Here is a 17,123-nt window from a genome sequence, read left to right on the forward strand (position 1 = left end):
TAGTTCCAGTGAAGGGAAATCTTAATTCTACAGCATACAATGACATTCTAGACGATTCTGTTCTTCCAACTTTGTGGCAACAGTTTGGGGAAGGACCTTTCCTGTTTCAGCATGACAATGCCCCTGTGCACCAAGCGAGGTCCCTACAGAAATGGTTGGTTGAGATCGGTGTGGAATAACTTGACTGGCCTGCACAGGGCCCTGGCCTCAACCCCATCGAACACCTTTGGGATGAATTGGAACGCCGACTGTGAGCCAGGCCTAATCATCCAACATCAGCGCCCGACCTCACTAATGCTCTTGTGGCTTAATGGAAGCAAGTCCCCACAGCAATGTTACAATATAAAGTGGAAAGCCTTCCCAGAAGAGTGGAGGCTGTTATAGCAGCAAAAGGGGGACCAACTCCATATTAATGCCCATGATTTTGGAATGAGACGTTCGACGAGTAGGTGTCCATATAGTTTTGGTCATGGAGTGTATCTCTCATGATTCAGTGAGTATACCTTGACGAATATTCTGAGATGTGTGTTTCTTGTGTTGAAACATCTGTCAATTTCTGTATCTAAATCAAGTCATCCTCTCTCTGTGTTCCCAGCTGAGACACCCATTGAGGAGTTCACCCCAACACCAGCATTCCCTGCCCTCCAGTACCTGGAGTCTGTCGATGTGGAGGGAGTGGCCTGGAGGGCAGGGCTTAGGACAGGAGACTTCCTCATAGAGGTAACCATATCCCCTCTACTCTCCAACCCCATGGACTACCGCCACTGCCTCTCAGTTCTTTGTCTGACCTCCAGCCATGTGTGCGTGTGTGTGTGTTTGTGCCTTGTATGTGCCGCGTGTGCGTGCGGGTTTGTGTCTTCCAGGTGCACGGGGTGAACGTGGTGAAGGTGGGCCATAAGCAAGTGGTGTCTCTGATTAGACAGGGGGGCAACAGCCTGCTGATGAAGGTGGTCTCTGTCACACGCAAACCTGAGTCTGAGGAGGTAGTCCGCAAGAAAGGTGAGCAATGTGTCTACATGAGTCCTATTTTGAGTATCTATCACAGGAGGTTGGTGGCACCTACATTTGGGAGAACGGGCTTGTGGTAATGACTGGAGCAGAATAAGTGGAATGGTTTCAAATACATCAAACACGTGGTTTCCAGGTTATTGAGGCCATTCCATTTACTCTGTCCCGGACCATCATTATGAGCTGTTCTCCCCTCAGCAGCCTCCTGTGATGGTATGCAGCCTCCTTCTGGAGTGGACAGGGTGAAAAGTGGGACATCCACTACTGCCTGTCCCTCATTGCAGATGTAATCTCCTCTTCCTCCAGTCCGGAGTGCCATTGTTAGCTGCTCCATGTATTTGATCTTTAGCACATAGCCATTTGATTCTTAAATGACAGCTTCTGTATTAGTATGTTGTCATGGAAATGGCAGTTGACACTAGATGTATGGAAGTAGGATCTGTATGTTCCCGTCACCAAGGTGATTTCACCACGTTGCCACACTGTAAATTCATGTGGTTTCCATGTCAACGGCATCTCATCATCTCTCTGCAAAACATCTCCCACTCACTCCTGCTACTACAACCTCGGGAAAGTGTGTGTGTGCGTGTGTGTGTGTCTCTGTGTGTGTCTCTGTGTGTGTCTCCTTGGGTGAGAGAGAGAGAGACAGATAGCTCTGACCTACTTCCATCTGGACAGTAGATAGCAGATCTGTCTTAGTGCCAGTATGTGCCCCCCCCGCTCCTCCACACACACACACACACACACACACACACACACACACACACACACACACACACACACACACACATGAGAGAGATAAATGAAAGAGAACAGCAGAGTGGTAGCTGTGATATGGAGGTCTTTGAGTAGTCAGTCAGTGATTGGTGATCTGTGAATCGTCTAGTCATTACAAATATATAGTCCTCCTGTCACTAGAGACAGTACACTGGTCCATGTGGAACTGACCATGACAGACCTGCTTTGCTGTTTTTTGCTGCTTTTTAAGGATGATTTTCATATCCAGCATATTGTTTTTTAAGGATGATTTTCATATCCAGCATATTGTTTTTTAAGGATGATTTTCATATCCAGCATATTGTTTTTTAAGGATGATTTTCATATCCATCCACCATATTGTTTTTTAAGGATGATTTGTATATCCGGCATGTTGTTTTTTAAGGTTGATTTGTAAATCCGGCATGTTGTTTTTTCCAAGAGCTTCTATTTTTTTGACTAGAAATGTGGAATATTTCTCCTTCTGGTGATGTTTTTGCAGGTGAGTGAACTAATCTGATCCTATACAGTGACAACAATATTAAACCTGAGTATACTGAGCTGATAGCACAGGAGGTTGGTGGCACCGTAATTGGGGGAGGACGGGCTCGTGGTAATGGTTGGAGCGGAATAAGTGGAATGGTATCAAAAACATTAAACACATGATTTCTATGCGTTTGATGCTATTCATTTCGCTCCGTTCCAGCCATTATTATGGACCGTCCTCCCCTCAGCAGCCTCCTCTGGGGAAATGAGTTGGTTATGAAGAAGTCCCCACATGCTCTCGTCACTCTAGAGGACTCAGGCGTGTACAATGTGTGTTGGGGGGTGAGAGAGGGCAATGGACAGGGCAGAGACGGTAGACAGATCTGAGAGATGCAACCACCCCATGGGGTTCTGCTGAGCTGGCTTTGCTCTGCCTGGTGATTCTGTGATGTTCTAAGCTGTTCTAAGCTGTGTTCAATACTCTAACAGGCTGCTCCAAGGGGACCTTCTCTGCAGTTTGTAACTCTGCAGACACTCTCACACACTCTCGCAATCCCCCCCCCCCCCCCTTCTCTATCTCTCTCACACACAAGCCTCTGCGTCAAACCCTGCTAACGCCATGGTAACCATAGCAACAATGCTGCGTGCTTGAATTAAGCATTGCAATACACTTTCTCTAGCGCTCTCTCTCACTCTCCGTACTTTACATGAATATGCTGACCGGTGATGAAGTGATACTGTATGGACTAGATTAGATCAGATTTCTAGCTGCTCAGTGTAGCAGCGTAGCCAGGCTGTGGTGGCATCCAGATGTTCTGCTGATCTGTTGTTGCTCTCCACAGTGGTGCATTGAGACGGGACTGGCTGGTTGACAGTATGTTGAATGAGGTGTATTGTATTGTGCAGAGACTGGGAGGTATGCTGCTGTATTTTAACATGTTCAGATGATACAGTGTGTTGGGTGGCGGACTGCAGGATAGATTTCATAGGCTGTGATCATGTGTAGCTGCACATGCGATGTAGCACAGCGGGAGGTATTGCGCTGTAGTAGTTGACGCTGTGATGGCATGGGCTATCTGTTTTGAGGGATTGTATTGTAGCATGTTAACAGTCAGCTTTTCTCCTGTTATTTGGATGTGGACTGGATAGTATAGTAATAATATGTAGGTGTTTGGGCTGAGCTGATTTGTAATAGTTAGTAGGCTTTAAAAGGTTCCGCCGGGTTTTTGGAGGTTAGAGGAGATGTGTGTATTCGGACTGTTGTGAGTGGTGTGCTGGTAGTGTATCAAGGGATTTCTGAGCTGTGAGATCTACAACTTCTTCCTCTGCCAAGGCCGCATGGCACAATGTACTCCCCACCGAAGTGTTCAGTGGGGTGGTGAGTGTGAGTGTGTCTGTGTGTTTGACGGAGGGAAAGAGAGAGGTACGATGAAGAAGAGTGTGTCTACCCGCAGCCTAAACAAGTCGTCCAGCTTTCCGCAGGCTGACCAGAGAAAGGCTGTGAAGACAGGATGGAGCGTTCGGCTGGGCCACACTCGCAGGGCGCTGAGCAGCAGGGCCAAGGAGCCTTCCTCCTCACCCTCAACATCATCATCTTCACCCTGCCTTTTCTCCACAGCTCCCCCGCCACCCAAAAGAGCCCCCAGCACCACCTTGACGCTGCGCTCCAAGTCCATGACTGCCGAACTGGAGGAACTGGGTGAGTGTGAGAATACAGATGCAAAAATTCACACACATATGTCCCCACTCTGTCTCTCTCTGTCTCTCTCTGTCTCTCTCTGTCCCCACTCTGTCTCTCTCTGTCTCTCTCTGTCTCTGTGTCTTTGTCTCTCTCTCTCACTTCACCTTTTTCATAAAAATATGCTTCCTGCCTTAACACAATTTAGAACATGTCTTTAGCTCTGACAGCATAATCTTGTCTTTCTTCTTAACTTTTGATATTTCCTTTCTTTTTGACTCACTCACTCACTCTCTCTTACACACACACACCCTGACCCACATTTTCTGTCCTCTCTTTTCCCAAGCTTCCGTCCGGAGGAGGAGAGGAGGTGAGTCTGAGTGGAGACCTGTTGAGGCATCATCATGACCTCTCTGAGCATCACAGCCTGACACACTGTTCAATATGGATGAAGCACCGGCACGGCGTGGGCACTGAGCTCTGAGTCAATCAGTCAGAACCTGCTCCTCAATCTTGAGGCTCACAAAGATTATAGACTCAGACGCTGTACCCCGTGCCTCTGATCCAGTGGAGGCTGCTGAGGGGAGGACGGCTCATAACAATGGCTTGAGTGGCGCAAATGGAATGGCATCAAACCATGTGTTTGATAGATGTTATACCATTCCACTGATTCTGCTCCAGCCGTTACCACAAGCCTGTCCTCCCCAATTAAGGTGCCACCAACCTCCTGTGCTCTAATCCAACATAGTGAAGGTGTCTTTAGTTGTGTGATGTGCATGGTGTAACTGTCAATTCTAAATATATTTGAAAATGTGTAGACCTGCATGGTTGTGTTGATATTGTGTGGCGTTGTGACATTTTCTAGTTTCTAGATGTCTGACAGGGACTAGGAGCTGTGCATTGTGTGCAAACACTCACAATTTGTCATGTAGAAAGTATCTTGGTCCGTACATGCTGTGTAGCTTTATTCAGACTGTGTTGTCCGTGTGATCCCTGTACAGAAAGGCTAGATGAGATGCTAGCGCCCCAGGAGCATTTGACGTTACGTTCCCAGCCCACAGAGGCCGACTACAGAGCTGCTACTGTCAAACAGAGACCTACCGGCAGGAGAATCACATCAGCAGAGATCAGTGTGAGTTCACATAGACACACGTGTGCAGAAACACATTGATGCACACTCTCTCTCTCTCCCACGCACGCACACACACACACATACACACACATTCACACACACAGCCATTCTGGAACAGAGACCTACAAGCCGCAGAATAACATCAGCATATACAGTATATACCCTCCCACATACTCATATACCATACATACTGTTTTGTATAAAATATGCGTCTGAAACGTTTTTGTGAGTGTGTGTGTGTGTCTGTGTGTGTGTTTCAGTCGCTGTTTGAGAGGCAGGGCATGGCAATACATGGTGGGCTCCACCCAGGGATAGAGAGGGCTCATATGCAGCTGCCTAGAGGGATGTCCAGGACCAAGTCATTCGGTAACACCTTTCACCTTTAGTACAGTACCTAGTCAATAACTTGGCAACTATAGTGCATAATCTCTGTACTACTTTAGACATTCTAACTCTCTCTGTCCTTTGCCCCCTGACCTCTCCAGGTGCGACTGAGGAGGACCGACTGTCGGCTTTGGCTGGAGAACACCGTTTCCCCCGGAGCTCTTCCATGACTGACAGCCTCCGAGACCACTCCCACTCCCATTCTATCCCGCCCCCTCCCCAGACTGCCCCCCCTCCTCCCCCCTCCCTCTACTACCTGGACACTGGCCCTCCCCCCTCCTTCTGCCCCCCTCCTCCCCCTGCCAGGGGTCAAGGTCAAGGTCATGATCCTGGAGGTCGTTCCAGCTTCAAGCCCTCCTCCCTGGACCTGGACCGGCCCTACGACCCATCGCACCGCCAGTCCTCCCATCTCGAACGCCAGAAGAAGACAAGGTCAATGATTATTCTACAAGACTCCTCCCACTTACCCGTGGAGCCCACCGACATCCCCCGCCCCTCTGCCTCTGCTACACCACCCGAGCGAATTAAAAGGAAAGGACGGGTGATTGACAACCCGTACGCCAATGTGGGCCAGTTTAGTATTGGGTTGTACACGCCCACCAAGCCCCAGCGCAAGAAGAGCCCTCTGGTGAAACAGCTACAGGTCGGTTAAATTGTTGATTTCTTTATTCTGATTATTAGCTGTTAATGTAGCAAGTGAACAAAGTTTGTTTTGAAGTTGAAGTTTCTAATTTCTTGTCATCTCTACCCCTCCAGGTGGAGGACGCTCAGGAGAGAGCCAGCATCGCCTTGGCTGCCGCACACTCCCGAGAGCCCTCCCCCTCAGGTCGACACCCACACACCCACGGCCACACACACACCAGCCGGGCCGACTACTACCAGCAGCAGCTGATGGTGGAGCGCGAGCGTATGCGTCTCCAGGGAGAGGCCTTGCTGCAGGGGAAAGGGCCGTTCGCTGCCGCTATCGCCGGCGCTGTGAAGGACCGAGAGCGCCGTCTAGAGGAACGGAGGAAATCAACAGTCTTCCTGTCAGTGGGGACCATGGAGGGGGGGTCTGGGTCTGTCCCTGAGGCCCCCTCCTACACCACATCTCGCTCCATCGATGAGCGCCTGCTCAGCAGAGAATTTGGCCAGCTGCCACCCCCTGCCCTGGCCCTGCGTCCCTCACCTGGTGGCACTACCTTCATCCACCCACTCACAGGGAAGCCCCTGGATCCTAACTCGCCCCTGGCTCTTGCGCTGGCCGCAAGAGAGCGGGCACTTACCTCCCAGACCCAGTCCCCCGCCAGCAGCCCTGAGCCCAGGACTAAACAGGAAAGGGCTGGGGCTGGGGCTGGAAGTCAGGGGGCTTCGCTCTTCATCGACAGCCAGACCAAAGAGCCTCAGGATGGGGATGGGAGTCCGGGGTCGCCCCAGGCTGGTAAACCCCAGTGGGGAGCATCCTCACCCACCTTGCTTCGCCAGGAAATGGAGGGAAGAGTAGAGGAGAGGAAGGAGGAGAGGAGAACGGAGGATAAGAAGAGTTTGTTGATCAGTATCATGGACACATCCCAACAGAAGACGGCTGGACTAATCATGGTCCATGCCACCAGTAACGGCCAGGCAGTGGGGCTGGAACCAGGGCTGGAGCAGACCCCCACCTCCACAGCCACCGAGCCCAGTAAACCCTCTCTCAGTCGGGTTCCATCGCCCAGCCCCTCTGCCTCTCAGCCACAGGCCCAGCCCCAGGCCCAGCACCCCTCCAGCCCAGCCCAGGCTACCTTGGCCCAGGGCAGTTCAGAGGAAGATGTGGAGCCCTACACAGTGAACCTACCTCCAGCCATGCTGTCCTCAAGTGATGAGGAGACCAGAGAGGAGCTGAAGAAGATCGGGGTGCTCCCACCTCCGGATGAGTTCGCCAACGGGTTGTTGGCCAAGGCACAAGCACTGGAACAAGCCCAAGCCCAAGCCCAGGGGACCCCTGTACCCCAGTCTAAATCCGTCACCTCCCCCACAACATCTACCACCCCTACTCCCCTCACCCCTTCCACCACCACCCCAACCCCCAGCCTGTCCCCCACCCAGCCTCAGGGCCCTCCTCTCCAGCCTTCCCCCGGAGGAGCAGTTGTCTCAGGGAAGCCCTCGGAACCGGACCAGCCCCATCCTCCAGCCCTGCTGGCTGAGTCTGGTTCAGCAGCAGACTCTGGTGTGGAGGAGGCAGACACACGCAGCTCCAGTGAGAGAGAGCGAGACCACCACCTGGAGACCACCAGCACCGTGTCCACCGTCTCCAGCATGTCCACTCTGTCCTCGGAGAGTGGTGAGCCCGCCGATACACATACCTCCTATGCCGACGGGCAGACCTTTGTGCTCGACAAGCCACCAGTGCCTCCCAAGCCCAGGCTAAAATCCCACATCGGAGGCAGTAAAGGCCCGGTAACCTTCAGGGACCCGTTGCTAAAGCAGAGCTCTGACAGCGAGCTGTTATCCCAGCAGCAGGCAGCTGCTCTTGCTGCAGCAGCGGCCGGAGGGGCAGGGCTGGGGCATGGAGGCCTTGGGTCTGGAGGCCTGGGGTCTGGAGGCCTGGGGTCAGGCTCTATATCTGGTCTGGTGGGAGGCCCTGGGAGGCCCCGCTACCTCTTCCAGAGGAGGTCCAAGCTGTGGGGGGACCAGATGGAGGCGCGAGGACCCGGGGTGGGGTTAGGGATGGGGAGTCTTGGCAGTCTAGGGGGGTTGGGGCTAGGGCTGGGGGGTGAGGAGGGAGGCAAACCATCGGTGATTGGGGAACTGAGTTCCAGACTGCAGCAGCTGAATAAGGATACCAGGTCTCTGGGGGAGGAGGAGCCACTGGGGGCATCGCTGGACCCTGGGAGGAAGTCCCCTGTGACAGGCGCCAGGTAAGACAGGAGAGAGGGAGGCTAACTGAACATGGCCAAACCAATCTTAGGCCCTATTCAAGTACTTCAGAGATTCCCTTTTCCCTTCCTTTAAGTAATTAAGAATCTCTTGGGTGGATTAAAGCAAGGCTCCATTAGGCTACACAGCTTTCACATATCCACTCAGCTGTTCAAAAAGGTTAAAAGGATTCAAAAACATCTGTAAATATTACATTCTAATTATCACTGCTGGCCTTGTTGTGCATGGTTTGCTCTCTCCCATTATAAAGTATGCCACTGCCACCATACCCCCTGCACAGCAAACTGCCGTGGTAAGTAAGAGAGATAGATAGAATAGGAGAGAAGACATGCCTAGCCAATGCTACAATGTTAGCATTACATTTCCTTAGCAATGCTAGTGCAAACAGGCCCTTTCATTAGCAATCCCCATTCCTCTCTGGTACAGCAGAGATGGTACAGAAAGGTGAGATAATAGATAATAGGATTCGGGCTGAGGTTACGCTTAGACATTTTGCTGTGGAACCGATGGAGTGATTGTACGACACACCATTTTTGGAGGATTCGTTTTTTTCCGTTTTTTTTGTTCTTTCATTGTTCTACTGAAAGTCCTTTGTATTCCTACAGATGTTACAAGGACACGGATGGGAGTCAACTTTAAGTTTATAGCCACTAGGGTAAACCCAAACTCATTGTATTATTCATTTCCTGACCAGCCTATTAACTAACCCCATGGGAATGAAATCATTTACCGATTTTGTTTATTTTATTTCTCAAACCGCCATCAGTTGTTACCTTGTTGGCATGATCCACTTCCTGACGTTTCGACCAATACAATTAGACATCAGGCTTACCGTACAATAACTAATTAATCACTTCCTGTAGAGGACCATAAAACATGACTAAATGTTATAATTAAGCAATAAGGCACAAGGATTGTGGTATATGGCAATAAACCATGACTAAGGGCTGTTCTTAGCACGACGCAACGCAGGGTGCCTGGATACAGCCATTAGCCGTGGTATATTGGCCTTATACCATAAACCCCCTTGTGCCTTATTGCTATTATAAACTGGTTGCCAATGTAATTAGAGCAGTAAAAATACATGTTTTGTCATATCCGTGGTATATGCCTGTCAGTCAATATACCACGCCTGTTAGCCAATCAGCACTCAGGCTTCAAACCACCCAGTTTATAATTCCAAATATAATACATGTATAACCTATGTACTGTATGCATGTAGTACTGGATCTCTCTGACACGCCACCATTATAATGTAAAATATATATATATTCAGTAACTGATTTGAGTTTTAAAGATTCTCTCCAATGTACATTACATTCTTTCATTGACAATTCTAGGTCTAGACTGAGTAAACTTCAGATCATCTGAAATAATTATATGATGTAATCCCATACAGTATAGAGATTATAGACCACCTGAAACATGCTGAGTTCTAAACTGTTTCCATGGTGACAGCATTGGCCTGCTATCAACAGTCACCTTTGTTGTATCTAGTCAGTAAATCAGCTCTAAATCTCACTCAGTAAAAAACAGTGTGTGTGTGTGTGCATGTGTGTGTGCATGTGTGTGTGCATGTGTGTGTGTGCGTATGTGTGAAGGGTTGGTCGGTTGGTGCAAACAAGGTAACACAGGGCCTGGAGGGATGCACTTGCTGAATGCTTTTTCTCATCTCACGCACATACACACTCTCACCTCTGACCTTTAGGCCCTGACCTATGATCCTGCCAGCCTCCCCCCCCCCCCCCCCCCCCCCCCCCCCACACACACACACACACACACACATACACACCTCCCTCTCTCCTACGTGCAATGTTCAGCTGGAGTGGGTAAAAGTTGCTTCTAACCACTGATAAAGGATCAATTCGTTTTTAACACCAAAATGTTTTAATGTTCTGTGTTTAATGTTAATGTTCTGCAGTAGGGGGAAACAGCACCAGTGTCTGTCCCACTGTCAGTGTTATATTTTGGGTTGCTGACAGGCGGAGGTGAGGAGCGTCGCGCAACGTGCTATAATCAATTGCAGTACATGTTCTTCTGTTCTATCACCGTGCAATGATATCTGAGGCAATAAAACAGTGTTTGTTGTTTGCAGTAATTTCTTCGTTGTTGTAATATCACAAACAGACTTGGCAGTGTCACCATTAACGATTCCAGCTTTAAATTCGGGTTGGGGCTAGGTTAATCTGATCCTAGATCTGTGGTTAGGGTTAACATATACAGTACCTCAACACCCTCCTTTAGATTGCTTTCATCTCTCTCGTCTTTGCCAGGTCCCATGTTCACTCCCTCCTTCCACTATGGTCTGCTGGCTGCTTACAGGGATAGTACAACCCAAAAACCTTAGTCTGTCAGATACCAAATATACGCGAAACTGCAGACTTCTCCTAATGCATATACAATAGCAGGATCTGCACATATATAACATCATCTACACAATATCATCTACATAAATGGCATAAACTACATGACTTTTAGCTCAACTTTTTAGGTATAAAAACATCTGATATATTTTTGGAGTGAACTATCCCTTTAACGTTCGGAGAGATTGGGCTAAATTAATGATCCTGCCCCCTCCCCTCACCTGACAAATCAACTTCAAGCTCAAGCACATCAGCAGAGATACAGTGGGATGAACCGTTGCCTGCTGTTGAAATACTGTGCATTCGTTGTTTTTACTAGTTTGGTCTTACTTATTTTAGTATATTAGATCTTATGTTGATCATGATTGTTTATGATGTATGTAGGTGATAGTGGTTATACAGTATCAAATAGCTTAGATGTAGTTAGTGTAAGGCTCAGTTAACCAACCTTATTAGCAGCAATAGTCTTCTTTCAGGAGTCTTCAGATGTATCTCAATAGTCTAAAATGCCTTCCTCTCCTCACCACCTCTCCTTCATCTGTATTGAATTGATCTGAACAGGTGAGCGCAACATAGGCGATGGCTTCTTGGAATTCGCTTTCACCTGTCCAGTTCTTTTATATGATGCGGTGACTATGAAGTAAAGAAGGGAAGAGGAAGGCAAGGTGAAGAAAGGAAGTGGTTTTAGGACTATTGAGATGCAGACCTGATGCCTTTGTTTGTCTACTGAGCAGGAGGACCAATTATGACCACCAGTACCACCCTGACCTGGTTGTGGATAGGAACAGTAGTGGCGGCCTGCGAGCTCGCCTCATCTCTCTCTCCATGAAGCTCAGCAATGTTCTCAGATAAGGTGCTGAGGGACACTACTATTATAGCATTCTATAGAGTAGTTATGGTTAGTCATGTAGCGTACCAGCAAAGCAAATGTGTTAGTTAGATATTTCACCATGTGTTTGAAGTAAGTATCACATCCCATCAACTCAACCAGTCCCAGAGCTGGACTCTGACATTACCTACATTCCCTGTGATGTCAGAGGATAGCGTGATGTCATATGTGTCATGTGACAGAGTGTTCTGATTGGCCCACTCCTCCGTCTCAGTTCATTTGACTAATCTTGACCTTATCCAGTCAAAATCAACCTCCCTGCATCGTCCCGCCCCCAACGTCATCTAATACTTCTATTTCTACAGACTTTCTTTCTGTTCAGTTTAAATGAAGGAAAAGCTCAAATTATACACATCGTTATTCTCTCTCTCTTCCTCCCCCTTTTTCACCCACTTCACACAGTTGCAGAACTCATTCGCTTGATTTCTGTGGTGTGTACACTCACTCGGTGTCGCTCCATACATTTATCACCAGTCCATGTCTGTCTCATTCAAATGTATCCATGCTGCCAAAGGTGCTATATGTACCATTCATTCATCTATTCAATAATGTCCACTCATGCTATGTTGTCATAGCTTTGGCTGGTTCAGAAAATCCTGGTTGTCATTTGTTTGAGTTGGGCTCTTTGGTCTCCTGTTCTTCTCTGATCTTTTATTTATGTTACATATCTTTCTGTTTGATATCAGTGATTGTGTTGGGGATTTCATTTGTCCACTGACGAGTCATGACACACTATAGTATACACTCTATTATAAACTGGGTGGTTCCAGCCCTGAATTCTGATTGGCCGACCACGGGTATGACAAAACATGTATTTTTACTGCTCTAATTATCTTGGTAACCAGTTTATAATAGCAATAAGGCACCTCAGGGGTTTGTGGTATATAGCCAATATACCACGGCTAAGGACTGTATCAATTCCACGTTGCGTCGTGCCTAAGAATAGCCCTTCGCCATGGTATATTGGCTAATCTGGCCTTATTGCTTAACTCTACTATACAATACTATGAGTCTCCATAATCTGAGTTTAAACTCACAAACACACAGAGTCAGGAGACTCTTGCCATTCATCCTGTTCCTCATTGTTTTATTTGGTTGTTTTTTCTGTTGGTTTGTATTCTTTATCCTTTTATTCAGTGTTTGAGATGTGAATAGTGTGCTCATTTCTCTCTCATGTGGCCTGCTGGACTCATCTGGTTCTGAATTCCCCAACTCTGCTGTCGTTGTCATGTCAAAAACACATAAACACAACCACACACCCACAAACACGGGCACCATTCATCCACACATACTAACACAAACACATACATTGGCTTGACATGGCCAGAGGAGTTGTCTAAAGCAGAGCCAGGTGTGGCTAGCAGGCTATGTCTCATGGACTGATGCTAACATTCTCTCCCATTGCTCTCTCTCTGCTCACCTTGCATGTTCCGCCCCGCTGCTCTGATCTGATTGGTCTAGAACTGACTGTACGCCCAGGAGGGCAAGACGACCGTGTAAGTGCGCATGGAGCTCATGTCATCTCACTCCGCCCATCTCTGTAGCTACCAACCGTCTCACCTCCTAAACCCATACCACATAGCACTCTCCCAACACACACACAAAGACATACACAAATGCACACGCTATCGCAAGTACACATGGATGTTGGTACTCACTGAAAACACCACCCTGTCCTCCACCACTCCCACACACCTCCCTGCCTGTCCCCAAAACCAACCTACTTCTCCATTTCCCCCTGAACTCTTCCACCACGCCTCCTCTCCACCCCCCCCCCCAACCCCTCACTCTTTACATGAATGCCTACTGTGTTGACTGTTCTCCACCTCTCCACCCCTCCCTCCCCTTAACCCCTCACTCTCTCCAGTCATTCCTGCGGTATTGGCTGATCTTCACCTCTCCACCCCTCCCTCCCCTTAACCCCTCACTCTCTCCAGTCATTCCTGCGGTATTGGCTGTTCTTCACCTCTCCACCCCTCCCTCCCCTTAACCCCTTAGTCTCTCCAGTCATTCCTGCAGTATTGGCTGTTCTTCACCTCTCCACCCCTCCCTCCCCTTAACCCCTTAGTCTCTCCAGTCATTCCTGCGGTATTGGCTGTTCTTCACCTCTCCACCCCTCCCTCCCCTTAACCCCTTAGTCTCTACAGTCATTCCTGCGGTATTGGCTGTTCTCCACCTCTCCACCCCTCCCTCCCCTTAACCCCTCACTCTCTCCAGTCATTCCTGCGGTATTGGCTGTTCTTCACCTCTCCACCCCTGCCTCCCCTTAACCCCTTAGTCTCTCCAGTCATTCCTGTGGTTCTGGCTGTTCTTCACCTCTCCACCCCTCCCTCCCCTTAACCCCTTAGTCTCTCCAGTCATTCCTGCGGTATTGGCTGTTCTTCACCTCTCCACCCCTCCCTCCCCTTAACCCCTTAGTCTCTCCAGTCATTCCTGCGGTATTGGCTGTTCTTCACCTCTCCACCCCTCCCTCCCCTTAACCCCTTAGTCTCTCCAGTCATTCCTGCGGTATTGGCTGTTCTTCACCTCTCCACCCCTCCCTCCCCTTAACCCCTTAGTCTCTCCAGTCATTCCTGTGGTTCTGGCTGTTCTTCACCTCTCCACCCCTCCCTCCCCTTAACCCCTTAGTCTCTCCAGTCATTCCTGTGGTTCTGGCTGTTCTTAACCTCTCCACCCCTCCCTCCCCTTAACCCCTTAGTCTCTCCAGTCATTCCTGCGGTATTGGCTGTTCTTCACCTCTCCACCCCTCCCTCCCCTTAACCCCTTAGTCTCTCCAGTCATTCCTGCGGTATTGGCTGTTCTTCACCTCTCCACCCCTCCCTCCCCTTAACCCCTTAGTCTCTCCAGTCATTCCTGTGGTTCTGGCTGTTCTTCACCTCTCCACCCCTGCCTCCCCTTAACCCCTTAGTCTCTCCAGTCATTCCTGTGGTTCTGGCTGTTCTTCACCTCTCCACCCCTCCCTCCCCTTAACCCCTTAGTCTCTCCAGTCATTCCTGCGGTATTGGCTGTTCTTCACCTCTCCACCCCTCCCTCCCCTTAACCCCTTAGTCTCTCCAGTCATTCCTGCGGTATTGGCTGTTCTTCACCTCTCCACCCCTCCCTCCCCTTAACCCCTTAGTCTCTCCAGTCATTCCTGCGGTATTGGCTGTTCTTCACCTCTCCACCCCTCCCTCCCCTTAACCCCTTAGTCTCTCCAGTCATTCCTGTGGTTCTGGCTGTTCTTCACCTCTCCACCCCTCCCTCCCCTTAACCCCTTAGTCTCTCCAGTCATTCCTGTGGTTCTGGCTGTTCTTAACCTCTCCACCCCTCCCTCCCCTTAACCCCTTAGTCTCTCCAGTCATTCCTGCGGTATTGGCTGTTCTTCACCTCTCCACCCCTCCCTCCCCTTAACCCCTTAGTCTCTCCAGTCATTCCTGCGGTATTGGCTGTTCTTCACCTCTCCACCCCTCCCTCCCCTTAACCCCTTAGTCTCTCCAGTCATTCCTGTGGTTCTGGCTGTTCTTCACCTCTCCACCCCTCCCTCCCCTTAACCCCTTAGTCTCTCCAGTCATTCCTGCGGTATTGGCTGTTCTTCACCTCTCCACCCCTCCCTCCCCTTAACCCCTTAGTCTCTCCAGTCATTCCTGCGGTATTGGCTGTTCTTCACCTCTCCACCCCTCCCTCCCCTTAACCCCTTAGTCTCTCCAGTCATTCCTGTGGTTCTGGCTGTTCTTCACCTCAAAGCCCTCAGGTCTCACACTGTACGGTGCTTTATCTGGGTCAAATACAGACAAATAATCAAACCATTACTATCTAAAGTGATCTAACTGTGTACACAGGGTAGAGTCCGGAGTGAGACTCAGGGAAAGCACTGGGATATGGTATAAATACGGTAGTTTGCACATCATCTACGGTGTGAGGACTGAGCTAGTGTTGTAGCTGCCATAGCTCTCTCCTTTCTTACCCACAGAGCAGACCATGTTTCTCCCATACAGAGTCCCACCTGTTTCTCCTGTAGAGCTATAAAGACATGACCCTTACTCTTACTACATGCATGGTCAGCTTTTTGGACCCAAAATATGCTGACACAAGGAAATCATGTTCACTGCTTTTATTTGTGTGCATGCTTGTGTGTGCGGTCAAAGACATGGCCAGGTTTTGAACAATTATCCTTTAAACCCTGGCATTTGTTGGTGTTTACAGTAGGCTTGTATTATGTTCCTCTGACAGGACAGAACCATAAACCCCCTCCACCACATACCCTCATAGCTTCAAATCAGAGCTGTATTTATTGAGGCATAAAAATAAATCATTATTTGATCTCGCAGACATTGATTCTGCTTTGATATGACTTTATTAAAAAAGCACCATTCGCCAGAGTAGCCTGTTCTCTGGGCCTGAGGAATGAGTAGAGAAAAGACATGCCCACGTGAAAAATACTACATTTTACTATAGAATACTATAGTACTTGCTATAGAATTATGTAGTGAACTGTAGTATACAGTAGAATACTATACTACACACTCTAGTATCCTTCGATCATGTAGAATAATATTGTACAGACTACAAAAACACTACAGTAAATACTACAGTAATGTCCGCAAAAACAATAGAGTAATTATTATTGTATATGCTACAGTATTTCATTTGCATATCTCAATTCGTGCCACCCAGTGAGAAACACATAAGTGAGAAATGATAATGTTCCCTACATATTATAGAAAAGAGCAGAAGCTCTGAACTATCTGTTCAGACCTCAGTCCTACCTACCTACAGGTTATGGAACATTTGCTCTTTGAGTATTTTGTCCAGTAGTTTTCCTCAAAGAGATAGCCACCACTGCTATGTCGAAGATAATAAAACAAAAACACTTAAATACTGTAGTAAATACTACAGTAATGTCTGCAAACTAACTACAGTAAATATTACAGTATATTACAGTCTGCAAAGACACTACAGTAAATACTATGCTATATACTACAACAAAAAAACTACTACAGTATTTATTCTATAGTAAACTGTACATACGACAGTGTACTGCAATCATGTCCGCAACACAAGAGTAAATACTGCAGTATTCAGTATCCACTGTAGTGTTTTTGCAGACCAAGAATGGCCATTGGTGAAACTGCACCAGTTTCCTGGTCCCCGTCTGTGAGGTTTAGAATGGACATCAGAGAAACTGAGCGATGGGAGCCAGGGAAATGCTGATGAGGGCTCTATGTCGGAGTGGACAACTTGATTGGCAATAAGACGGAATTAAGTTTCACTAAAGTAATTTATGAAGGAGAGAGGGAAAGGGAGAAAGGGAGTGAGAGATAGAAAGAGATTGATGAGCAGATACTCTCAGTGATTGCTCTGTCAGAATGAGCTGGATCCACCAAGTGTTGCTTGATCGTCTTCCACTAGCTAGACAGTATGCAGCTCGTGTTTCTCTTGCACACCATATGCCAGCAACTCGATAGATCGAACCGAGAGAGAACAGAGAAAGCGACTACAGAGGGAATTGGTAGATAGAACCCATTTCTGCTCTGTCAGATGTTCTGCCATGTT

The 17,123-nt window shown here is 48.4% G+C and overlaps 1 protein-coding gene across 1 annotated transcript in view; it reads left to right on the forward strand.

Annotated features, from left to right (window-relative positions):
* LOC109888870 (SH3 and multiple ankyrin repeat domains protein 3-like) overlaps positions 1–17,123 on the forward strand; it is an 88,012-nt gene that overhangs the window by 69,007 nt on the left and 1,882 nt on the right. Inside the window, exons 5-12 of the mRNA XM_031822876.1 lie at positions 596–720; positions 864–999; positions 3,869–3,949; positions 4,275–4,298; positions 4,930–5,060; positions 5,321–5,426; positions 5,546–6,087; positions 6,201–8,320. Coding sequence (XP_031678736.1) covers positions 596–720; positions 864–999; positions 3,869–3,949; positions 4,275–4,298; positions 4,930–5,060; positions 5,321–5,426; positions 5,546–6,087; positions 6,201–8,320 — 3,265 coding nt within the window. The remainder of the gene's footprint in view (positions 1–595; positions 721–863; positions 1,000–3,868; positions 3,950–4,274; positions 4,299–4,929; positions 5,061–5,320; positions 5,427–5,545; positions 6,088–6,200; positions 8,321–17,123) is intronic.

Source organism: Oncorhynchus kisutch, linkage group LG4 (genome assembly GCF_002021735.2).
Source record: "Oncorhynchus kisutch isolate 150728-3 linkage group LG4, Okis_V2, whole genome shotgun sequence".
NCBI lineage: Eukaryota > Metazoa > Chordata > Actinopteri > Salmoniformes > Salmonidae > Oncorhynchus > Oncorhynchus kisutch.